The following is a 12,476-nucleotide window of genomic DNA, read 5'->3' as shown; positions in this document are numbered from 1 at the left end:
TGTACTCTTGGTCTACAATAAGGTTAACAGTTCAAGACAATTTAACCAAAAATACGGCAGTAACGGCTACAGAAACTTTTAGGAGCCAGGTCAATGTTGAGTCAGACCCACTAGAGGTCCCTTCCAACCCAAATGATTCCAGCTTCCTGTACTGAATAGCAAAGATGATTTGGGCAAAGCACCACAAATTTCATGCAGTTCTTCACTGCAGTCTCGCATCAGCGTCCTTACTCAGCTCAGAAAACAAAGCAGTGGAGCTCGTTTATTCCATTTCTTTTTCTTCTTTTACAACCTTGTTTATAAAACCCCATTCTCAGGACGGGCACAATTTGGTTTTTCCTCAAGAAGAACGAGTGCTGGGGATCCACCACTGTGGCATTATTTTCTATTGATTTTTCTCATTTAAGCAACAGGCCAAGGTAATATATTCTGTTGTTCCTCTTTTACATTTATTCAGGCTGGGAGCTTTGAGCTACCAGTTACAACTGCGATGCGTAAGCTAGCCGAAGGAGAACAGAAGCTTCTGCGAAAAACAAAGAAATTGTTCACCAGGAGACCTTCCTTCAACCCTTCAGCTGTCTGATTTCACAAAGGTAAAACTCGCTGCAATCGCTTCCTACAGCGGCATGGTTTCGGCTTCCCTCGCTCCTCCCAGCCAGCCAAAGCAGACTTAGAACAGCAAAGCCACTGACCTGCAGAAACGACTCGGAGCAAGATGGGCTGGCAAGCGCCCATCGGTCCTGAACCCGGAGCCCTCTGCGGAGGTCGACATGCGTGCTGCTTGATGCAGAGACAAAGCAGTACGGACACGGGGCACGAGGAAGGCTTTCTTCTAGGCTGAGAGGCTGCATTAGCATTGCTGAAGTGCTTTGAGACCCTACATAACAATATTTACTGAAAGAAGCTCTAGAAAGCACAACTGCCCTGACCATTCAGGCTGCTTCTGTCCTCCGATCTGCCGCAGATTAGCAAATCCAGAGCGTGGCAGAACTGGATAAATTAGCGATGAGGAGGACGTACAGGTGATTTTACCCATCCCTCTGCTGAAGTAAGACCGTTCCCACAGTGTATTCTCAAGCGCGTTGTCCAGTCCAGTTTGCAAAGGCCCTAAGTGCTGGGAGACAATACCAGAGCCTACTCGATCCCACTACTAGGAAATGTTTCCCGATATTCCGCCTAGCATCTCCCTTGCTTTACTTTAGCCCGTTACCGCCAGTTACACCCTTGTCGGCTATTCTAAACAACAGATATACTTTTCATTTAAAACCACAGAAAACGTTCATCTAACCACAGCCCTTCGCTTGGGCAGCAAGAGAGGACAAGGCAGCACCGCCGGAAAGACAGAGAGGAAGGGAGAGCAGGAGCGTGAGGATGGGAAGGTGCTACGCGACGCCTTGCTCCCCTCCAGCTCGACGGCAGCGGCCTTCCCTGGGCCGTCCGTATTCACAGGAGACTTGAACACAAACAAGAGATAGTGCAAGGAAGTGAAAGGCAGCACTGCAGTCTCCCAGCAGATAAAGCACCAACAGGCACACCTTTAAATAAAAAGTAAATTTGTCACAGGGTAAAAAAAAAAAACAAAAACCCACAAACCAAAAACCACCACTGCTGGCAAGATGGGGACACAACCCCATGGAGGACGTCCACTGCCAGCCCCTGAAGGACACACTCACGTGCGCAACCATCCGTGCTGATCGTGTATTTCTATTTCCAGCAAGATGTTCCCAGACGGGAACATCCCGCAGCGGCCCCAGGCCGGCAGATACACCACGCTCACACGACTTGGGTGAGGTTAACATCATGACCCCAGAGATACTCCCAGATTTGACTGAAACCTTGCTGCCCATCACCGTCCTGATGCGCCACCGGAAATCAATTCTCCTCCTCTGTGCTATAGCTATAATTTTCCCAATTACCATTTTTAATAGTATTTTCTAGGAAACGCTGTAATACACAGGTGTGTGCTTCTAATTTAAATACTGACACCCATGCTGTGTTCACATCTGAAGATCACCTCTTCTCGCCGGAGATTCCCTCCCCAAACAAGAGCAAACACCTACGGCACTGCACCACCGGAGACACCTCGGCGGATTCGCGGGGCCGCTGCTTCCACGACAGATGCACGTGTCGGTGCCGCGCTGCACCACACGCAGTGAGGAATCTCATTTTAGGCACTTCTTTTCCTGCAGGTGCTACGGCCGCAGGATGTCGGTCGGATGCCAGGGACCCTCGGAGACCCCCTGTCCCTCCAGCCCACAGTGTCCTCCAGCAGCACCACGTCCCCCTTCCCACCAGCCCGCGAGCGCTGGGAGCAGAGACTCACTCCCAGGAAGCCCTCACGCCTGCAGATGCAGAGTTGTAAGAGCTCCTACAGAGTAATCTGGGAAGGGTTGATAATTACTTGTATTGTTTCTTTTTATATTATCCCAGCTCGAAAAATCTTACATCTGTCCTGGATGTTCCCCCACTAGCACATTATCTGAGTATTTCTCACCACGTACTGTCTATTACTTCACTTTCTACTTGAGAAAACACTATCAAAAGTACTTCCATTTAAAAAAAAAAAATCATATTTATAAGATCAAGTTAAAAAACAGATTTTATAATTAGGGAAGGAGAATTAATTTTTTTTCCTCTTCTGAATGGATACTTAACTATCTTACATCATAAAAACCCAAACATTACCAAGGAAAATAAAAAAGTTAAATTTAGAATGAATGAGGAAGGCAGCAGCCAGAGCTACAAACCTCCCTAGCTTTATTTCTAGTTTGCATTTCTTCGGGTTTCGGCTGCTTCCAAAGCATATATTTAAAGTTTGAGACCCTCAGACTATACGGACCGGGCTGCACGCTGCAGGTCCATGCAGAAACAAGGCTGCTGGTTTTTTAAAACCACCATAAGAAAGCCAACCAGCTGAGATCAAACATCTGACGGTATACTGAAAAAATATTCAACTAAGAAATTTATCAGTCTCCTATGTTCTTTTCTAAGTTCAAAGGTTTAGTTCTTTGGAAATCCTTACGCACTGTAATCTTCTCTTATTGATTTACTAACGAGATCAGCTTCTAGAGGACGCCCCAGCTCGTGAGGGCACTCAGGACAGGCAATTTCAGAACACGTGCACAAAAACAGGTTTCTCACGCCCGCTGAATCGCAACTGACCCTTTCCAGTGCTCTGCAGCAGACAGGCCAGAGCTTCATGTTGAGGGTGTTTGGGGGGGCTTTTTTCAGCATCCTGCCATTTAGAAGTGAAATAAGACAAAACACAATTAACCTAGAAATGGAGAAAAAGAGCTCAGTGCCTACAGGAGGGTGAGGAAGAAGAACATTTTCTGTACCTTATTTGAATAACCACAAAAGGGGGAAAAGTGCCCACGCAAGTATTCATGTGTTCAAGTCTCCGGTCACTTCACGAGACCCTGGCTTTCTCATTCGTTTTTCTCCTTTGGCAGTCAAAATTAAACCCTACAAACCAGTCAGAGGAGAACAGAAACCCCCAACGCGTGAGGAGCAGATAGCATCAGCACTAGGACCGGAATATCGACGCTGGAGGGGAGCACAGCGAACAGTCAGGAGGGAACGGGCAGGGAGAGCCCCGAGCGGCAGAGATGGCATTAGAAACGCACCAGTGTGGGCTCTGGTAGCCCTGAGTGAAAAGAAGTCTCCAAATGGTGGCAGGATGTTCCTTCTCTGAAGATACCAGGTGAAAATGGTGATTTACATAGCCGGGAGACGCCACGCAAAGTGGAACAGAGGGGAGAAGGAGTGACCACACGGTGGTTTCCCCTTTATTTTGTGGTTCATTTCTCAAAAGCTGCTGCTTCCTCTTTTCTTTTTTCCTGCTTAAAGGAGGGAAACTTTAAAAGAAATTGCAGAAGGCAATTAAAAACCTAAAGTAGTGTAATGTATAAAACAAGCACATGGGACAACTCCTAATGGCAAAATACCAAGTGTCAGTGTCCCAAAATGTTGTCGTTTTTTCCCCACGCTGCACTCTGTTAACACGTCCCCGCACACGTGCCCAGCTGCCGCAGGGAGCGTGATGGCAGGGACAGGAAACCTGGACCTGACGGGGAAAGGTCAGTATTTTTAATTTATTTTCATGATTTCTGGCACGTTAGGATTGAATGATACTGATGCTGTGTGCTCGTGTATGGCTGGGCACCGGCGCTGGAGAGGCCCTTCCATCTGCAAACGCGGCAGAGATCCCCCCACGTTCTGCAAACGCACCCAGCACCATCGGTCCCCAGCTCGCAGGCTACCGGTCCACAGCCCCCTACCTCCCAAACCCCTTCTCCATCAGTATCACGGCTCACAGCTGCATACAAAAATAAGGTAGCTGCAGTCACCTCAAAAGCAGACACAAAAAAAAAGAGGCTTTTAGGTCTGTAGGCTCCTAAGGAGAAGAGAGAATCTGCTCTGTTTGCCCCAGACAATTCAGGCAAGGATCCCCAGGGCCTCCCAGCCAGGCTAATGAGAAACTCCCCAGCAACCCCAGCGTAAAATGCTTTCAGAGGTCTTTAAAATGCCTTAAATTCTCTATATATTTAGTAAGACTTTTTACTTTTTTTAAATGTCCCTCGTTGCTCCTCAAGATAATACTCTCGTGATGTATTACAACAGCAACGCCGCATTGCAAAGCAAGGGTCCAGCCAGACAAACATTGCATCTTGTTTTCCTCTTGGCTTCATAGGGGAGCCAAAGCCTTTCGCAAAGCCGAGGCGGGTGCTTGCCCGGCCCCGCAGCAGCCCTGCCCAGCCCACCCTCTCCGACGCTTCGGAGCGAGACGGACGGGCTTGGAAAAGTACGGGTAAGGACTGCCCGGCTTCACTCTTCCTCCGGGACACCTCTTACACAGCAAAACGCTACTGACCTGCTGTTTAACAGCAAGCTAAGTCCTCAGATTAGGAGAAGAAAGGAAAAGCTTTTTTTTCCCTTCCTTTTACTTTAAGGCAAAAAACGTTTACAAGACCTGAAGAGGAAGGAAATTCGCTATATGGCCATTGTTAAAGAGGGCTGGGGGACAGCCAGATTCTTCACCCGGGCGCGAGGGCAGCCTCGCCCTCCTTATACATTTTCTGATTCTCCAGATTAATACGTTCAGCCTTACAGCAGTGGTCAAAAAAAGTATAGCTGGTTTGATGAACAAAATGAGACAGAGCAGCAAAAGCAACTTCTCCCCCCACAACCGCACCTATACAAACATTTGGCTAGAATTAAAAAAAATCAAACCCCTACATTCTACCTGCCCTTGCTGTCCCTACACACCACAGCACCCTGGGACCGTCGCTGCCCGGCCCACAGCAGCTGCGCCGAGTGCCAACAGAATTTTTCAGAAGTCGCTTTTGCGTGTGTTTGCACACACACAGAGATGTACAAACACACACAGGAGAGGAAGAGAGAAATATGTTAATTTGAAACATCTGGCAAATGTTTCGGAGTTAACAAGTCCCGGGTTTGGCCTTTCAGGTTTTTTTCCTGTTGGGGGCATCAAGGAAGGGGAGGCAATTTTGTAATTTTGGGCCAGGGAAGGAAGGGGCATGAAACAAGAAGTTGAAGTGTGTTTTTTCACCCTTTATTGAACTTCAGCATCACACTACTGGAGCTAATGCAAACAGGAAGACCATAAAAGAACATAATGAAAGTCTCGCACACTGGGACCGGGGGACTGGTTTCAGTTACCGACTATAGCTGCGGAGGCACGCCACACAAGAGCCAGCGACTCCACACAGCCGAACTGCCACATCTGAGGGCTTTTTGAGTTTTTTCAACGCTATTCCTCAGTCATATTCCAACCCCTGTCCCATGCACCGCGCCCTGTCTTGATAGGACACTGTACTCCATCTTGACACACGTGCAAGATTGACATCCGTAGCTACTGAACGTATTAAACGGAGAAAACGCCCCATTAGCACACATTTTCCTTAGGCTGCCATAAATCACACATACAATACATTTTATCCCACACCCGACGTCGTGAATGAGAGCTGTAATTACGGGAGTAAATGAAGAAAAATGGAGGCGACTCGACTAATTTGGGAAAAGCCCTTCACAAGCTGTCTTTTACTTACAGTGCAGTCACCAAAAGCATCCAGAAATCCCAAATTAACTCCTGCTCTGCACGGAAATGATTGCTGCTGTCGTTGCTGGTTTGAACCTCAGCCTGCGTTAAATTGAATACAATTCAAGACTTGGGATGGATAACACCGGTAACTCCACTCCACCACTGCTTGAGACGAAGGTCAAGCAAGAGAGCCGGCGAGCGCTCTTTTCATGCGCCGTTAGCTCCAGGCACAAAGGGGCCTTCGACATCGCAGCTGGGGGTCTGCGGCAGCGGCAGCAGCAATATTTGCTATCAAAGACTGGTGAAAACCCAAACCATCCAAAACAGCCATAGTGCCCAGAGAAGACGCACCCCAGCACAACCGGGAGCACGGCCGGTACAAAGTGAAACGCCACGGAGTGTCACACAAAGGCAGTTTATGCCTTCAAGGCCAGCCAGATGCCGACTCCAGTGAGCATCTCCCGTGAATCGCTCTCCCCAAGCCCCCTATAAAACCCATGTGAACCAGGAAGGCAGCACCACTGTCCACTTTCACACTGCTGCTCAGTCTCCGAGCTGCTTTCACATCGCTGCCGAGCTTCTCCGAGAATACCATCATGCAGGCCGGTATGGAGAGAGCAAAGAAATGGGCTTATTCACTTCAAAATAATTATTCTGAGAATTTCATAAATACTAAAGACATAACAGACGGTAAAATATCTTTTCATGGGCACAAACAGTGACTGAGATGTGGCGAGTTACTTTAAACGCAAACTAATCTGACGTCTCCCCTCGCATTTGTGTGATCAATACACTTGCACAACTGCAGACAAACTTGCTTCATCCTCTTCAATTTCTTGAGCCTTTTCTCATTCAAATTACCAGACAAACAAGCCCCAGACACACGTTTAAGTGTTAGTACTGTCAAGCAGAGCAGAAGCTGGTTCAAGTGTTAAATCTCTCCACCATGGCGATGCACCACTTCTATCCTCCAGCCCTGATAGTTCTTTCCAGTTTCCTCCGAGAGGAGAAATACCCACATTCCAGTTGAGACCGAGGTTTAAAATTCCTATTAAAGCAGCTTTTATGTAATTAGATTGGAATGAATGTGCAACAGTGCCCATTGCAGAAAACTTCAAAGTGGTTCTACTGGAGAAATCACAGCCCGTTTCAGTCTGCCCACAAGAAGAAAGAATGGCTCTCCGGAGGATAAGAGTATATTAGTCTCTGTATGTAATAGATTTTATTGACCATATGGAACTGATATAAAAATTGTGTTGCAGTGGGTAGTCTTGGATTTGAGACAGGAATGTGACATACAAAATACAGTTCTTGTAAAAAGCCTGGCAGCTCTCTGGCACTTTTTGCAATCAGAAGAACCAAAAATATTTACCTGATTGAGTCACTGTCGAGTCCCAGGTCAACGCAAAATCTGAAGATTCACCCTCTTCAACTGAAAAAGAACAAAAAAATAAGTTGTGATTGCTAAAACGAACCAACTGGAAAGCAAAGCCACCAGAAAACCAGGTCCACTATGACATTAACTATTACAACAGACTTTCGCGCCGGTGAAAAAGAACTTACTGCTTTCTATAAAACAATTCATAAGGTGGAAATTTAGTAAAGAGATTTTTCCCTATGTTTTAGACTAAATATGAGATTTTCTGTTTGCAGTTTCTTCCTGAACAGGTAACAGTTAAGTCAATCTGAAATTTTAACAGAGGTTTAAACACCAGTAGCTGCTAAAGTACTCATATTTGAAATTTTGTACATTCACAACAACGTGCCTGTGCAGAATTGCCATTTTGGAGAGGTCATTTTTGAAACGTATGCTGTAACAGACCATAGTAAAAACCTGTCCTACGTAGGGAAAACTGCCCGACTTATGACATCTTAGCATACTAACATATTAGCCATATTCAGAACCGAGTGGTATCTGGAGGTTTTTTTCAGAGTTCAGAATTGAAAAACGCTATTATAATGCGTAACCATGTTCTGCAATATGGCAGTCATAAATAACAGCATTTAAAGCTTGCTGATGGGAAAGTTGTCAGAGCCAGGTGCTCAGCACTTGCAAGTGATGTATCTCTAACCCTCTGCCTGTTAAAAATTATAAAATGTCATTTGATTCTTACATTCCTAAAAATAACTAGGAGATCAGCTGACAACAGGCAGGGTGAACACAGGGCCGGGTCCTGCGTTGCTGGAAGCAGTGGCAGGTTTACTTCCGTCAGACTGGGCATTTGAAAGCAGTGACCGTGGAAATTATTATTTTTAATCGCAAAAGTTGATCATCTTCACCTGTCTACACCGTCACCGCGACACCAAACAAATTCAAACCTGATGAATTGTATTTACTCCATGCACTGAACAATCTCGAACCCTTTTATCTAAATTACGCTGGATTCAAATACAAGTTCTACATAACCCTGCAACTGAAATCCAAACTGTATTGCAAAGGCGACGGGACCTGTATGCCTGGGCCCTGGAACCAGCTCTGGTGTTTACTTACACTGAGTATTTACACTTTCATCACAAGATTCTTCATTCTATGCTTTCCTCCCCGTTTTTTCCACCCCAGTAAGGAACTCTGACACCCTGTAAGCGCGTCCGTCAGCGGTGACGTCACGTGGCAAATTTTGGTTTTCTGTTCAGAGCACAAAGAAAGGCCTACTCCGGAGAACGGCACAGCTCCAGTCCCGACAGTCTGCAAGTTCACTTGGAGGAGCACGGAATCCAGCCACTTCTGAGAACTCATACCTGAGACACCGTTACACTTTTTCCAAAAAGCCTACGCTAGCGTAAAGGCCGTGCCACATAACATTAAATTCCAGAATTATAGAGGAAACCAGATACAAAGCCATGAGCTTTGAAGCCGGTACCGGTGCGATTCCCCGTCAGTGGCAGGGCAGGCCCAGCCCGCACTCGCGCTCCTCACCCACCGCGTCGCGTGCTGTAAACCGCCACCTGCCCCGCTTTGGGCCCGGACAGTTATCCTAAACACGACCGCACTCTTACACAAATACATCTCTTGTTTTAACAGCAAAACATACATACGTTAGGGAGGTTTCTGTGCCAAAACAACATAAGCTACGTTAGCAATTCATGTACCCTACTCAAAACAGACTAGGGGAATATTTTAATTTTATTTTATCCTTGACTGCTTTTTTATTGTCTTGCTCGGACAGTTTTTTATATTACTTCTTTTGGGTTGAGCTTTTTTATTTCTTTACATTTTGTCTTGGAAAGAGAGGTAAAAAAAAAAAAAAAACAAAAAAAAAAGACAGCTAAAAATACATAAAGGCAATAAATTCGGTCCTAGTCAAGCAGAAGTACATGGCACCAGCACTGGTCATCGGCAATTTTAGCCACGCGCTGCCTTCAACACTGGCTAAACTCTGGAGCCCGCTCCAGCCCCCGCACTGCCGCAGGGCAGCGGGCTCCAGCACGCAGCAAACCCGCAGTTTTTGGAATCCCTTAAAGGAGGGCAAAGGTTTGAGCCAGCCTCTACTGGCATTAATTTGCTTCGCTCCCTACCGACTGAAAAGGGGACAGAGAACACATACGTGACGACAAGGGCACTTAAATTCACGTTATGTTATTGCAGTCATGGTTTCAGGTTCTCCCCCTCTATTTGCACAGACCCACCACATAGCTGGTAGTGCTTTTCTTCCACCTCCTTTAAAAAAAAAATAATAATAATCTTTCATAGGACCGACCATAAGAAAAAGTAACAGCCAGAACACGTGGTCCAGGGAGAAATTCACTTAAGTTGATTTTTCAGTTAAAATTTCAGTTTCTTAATTTTTTTCTCATCATTCCTTGAAAGCTAGGTTGACACCGGTGACCAACGTTCACTCTGTGGATGCTATTATTTAAGTAGTGGTGACGGGCAAAAAAAGTCAGTGAAGAGGTACGAAGCATTCAACACAATCACTTCCAAAATACATGACACAGTAAAATAATTCCCGGCTCATTAGCAGGAAAATAAGTTCTCTGAGACACACCAGCCACAATCGTTACTCCTGAAGGCAAGGACTCGACGCTCCCAGCTGTGCTGGTAAAATCACTCTGAACGTGCAGACACGCGAGTCCACGCAGGCAGGAGCCACACCCGCACCTGGAACGCTCTGCAGCTCAGGAACACCACGGGAAACGGCAGCGCAGTTTAAGAGGGAAAGTCAAGATTTTATAAAGCAACTGGAGACCTTGTGTCAGCTGTAACTACTTCACGGGAGCCCTGGCGACATAATGGTGAAGGCTCAGCATTTCATGAAACTTTGGAAGCACTGAAAACGAAGACACCCAAAATGACTGACATGAAGCTTTGGGCAGGACGTTCACAAGCGCACTTCACATGTTCTTGTTGGACATTTCCCGTTTTCCTTCACAAACTCTCCTCGCTTTCTCCCCAAATCACGCTGTGTGCCTGCACATTGAGCCACGGTTGCAACCACAGAAGATGCTGTGTAATTACACTTACTCTTGTCTCTCTGCTCTCTCCATCTGAACGATCATTTTAAATGCTTCAGAAAAGCCTATTTTCACCCCTTCAGTAACACAGAGATAACTCAGCAAGAGCACAGAAGTTCGGTCCCACTGTGCTCCGCGTGTCATTGCCAGAACGGCTCCCGACGTGCAGCACACCGCACAAAGGGGGAGGGTACGCGTCTCTCCCAGTGCCAAATCCACCACACAGCTGATTAGAAAAAAAAGACGGGCAAGAAACCATTTCAGAAGTTAAGAACTGAACCTTGGTATCAACACTTACAGCCCTATGTTTCTGGTTTTGAAGAAAAAAAAATACGTTAATGCTTTTCTTTTGTAAATGGTCCAGAGTATTTGCCGATACACAGAGAGGAAATACTGGAAGTGAAAAAAGAGACACTCTTTTAGCTGCATCCCTCAGGGTGATGATTATGAGCCAGCTACAGGAAACTCACCCAAGAGCGTGCCTGCTCCCACAGCCATGCCTTTGGTGACATCTGGGAAGCCAAAACCCTTCAGGAAGGCTGGGTTTACTTGAAAATAGCCTTGGTCTGGCCACATAGAAAGACTTACTGTTGGTCAACTCGAATATCGTTAACTTTGTGCACTGCCTTGGCCTGGCGCAGGGAGGACATCGCCAGCAGCGGAAGGACACACGTCTGCTTCCGCTCCCCGTTCTGCCCCAGCGTGGGGCGACTCACGGCTGCCGTGTCTAGAGAAGAGCTCTGTTCTGCCCCAACCGATCGCAGGACCCAACCGCAGGAGTCAGAAGAAGGACAGGGCTGATGTGAGGAGGAACCATGGGCAACGGCAACATCACAATACTGCACTCCCACACATGCCAAATATTTGCATTTTGCCCGCTCGCCTCCGATGTTCTCCAAGGATGTCTATTTAATTGCGAGGTCACGAGTGCTGCAGGCTCAAAGATTCCGGTTCCTTGTGCTCAGAGAAACTTCTGAAAGGATTCAGCATCCATTCCCCGAAGAGGGAGAACATCTATTTATGGGGCTACCATTACCTGAACTCCATTCACAGTCACAGTGCTTATTTAACACTTTATCGCTCCCAGGAAAGAAGTTAACCTTATCAAAGTAAGACGCTTCTGAACCAAATGTTGATTTCTAGATGCAATCAAGCTTTACAAGAGAGCAACAGCCCCTCAGTAATTCCGACGGCATGTGTACGCTCCCTTATCCTATTTCACAGCCTTCAAGCACCACTTTAACGCTTTCCACCATATAAAAATTCCACAGCACACTAACTAAAACGTTAGGAATGCTTACCATTTGAGAAACTGCTCAGAAATACGTTGGGTTACAAGCAAGCCCTCCAGCTGAAGGGGGAATTTTCCTGGATCGGGGCTGTTACCAAGAGCTGCGTTTGGGACCAGGGCCACTCCCTCACCCACGAGCAACCTTTGAGAACTCCACGTACGGAACAGCGAGGGCAGAAAATGCAGGTGCTGGTTTTTATTTTGGAGGATTTGGTCAGATTTTGTCAGTGACAGAATGCTCTCAGATAAACCTGGGGAAATCGCACCGATGCCTGGGTATTAGCTGTAACGCACGTGTCAAGATTCACAGCTGTCCCTCTAGAGAAATAACCCAGCACCAATCTGCATTGTAAGCCAGTCACACAAAACCCACTTTTTTTTTCCCTGACCTCACTGTACGTACTCGCAAGCAAGAGCTGGGCGATCTTCCGTCATCTTCAGCCTCTTTACCGCCTTTCAGACGCGCATCTCTGTGCTGTCCTCCCCAGCCCTTGCTCCATCCCTCCCATCCCATGAAATTACACGCTCCTGAATCAGCGGGGCACACAGAATAGCCCCGTCACACCACCGTTCATCCACCACCGCTCATCCCACAGCGCTTGCGGCCTGGGATTTGGTACAGCGCTCTTAATCCTGCAAGACACGGAGCAGCTTCCACTTCCACAAAGG

General features: G+C 46.8%; 1 protein-coding gene across 4 annotated transcripts in view; it reads right to left on the bottom strand.

Moving 5' to 3' along the window:
• The window catches only part of ZNF423 (zinc finger protein 423), a 221,257-nt gene that overhangs the window by 175,892 nt on the left and 32,889 nt on the right, over nt 1-12,476 (bottom strand). For all 4 annotated transcript variants that reach the window (XR_015260060.1, XM_086758434.1, XM_086758432.1 and 1 more), the window contains exon 3: nt 7,437-7,496. Coding sequence is in view for 3 of the 4 variants with exons in the window: in XM_086758434.1 (XP_086614560.1) it covers nt 7,437-7,496 (60 nt within the window). In the remaining variant the exon portion in view is untranslated. The remainder of the gene's footprint in view (nt 1-7,436; nt 7,497-12,476) is intronic.

The sequence above is a fragment of the Chlamydotis macqueenii genome, chromosome 13 (assembly GCF_036417535.1).
Source record: "Chlamydotis macqueenii isolate bChlMac1 chromosome 13, bChlMac1.mat, whole genome shotgun sequence".
NCBI lineage: Eukaryota > Metazoa > Chordata > Aves > Otidiformes > Otididae > Chlamydotis > Chlamydotis macqueenii.
This window is presented reverse-complemented; position numbering and strand designations above follow the sequence as displayed.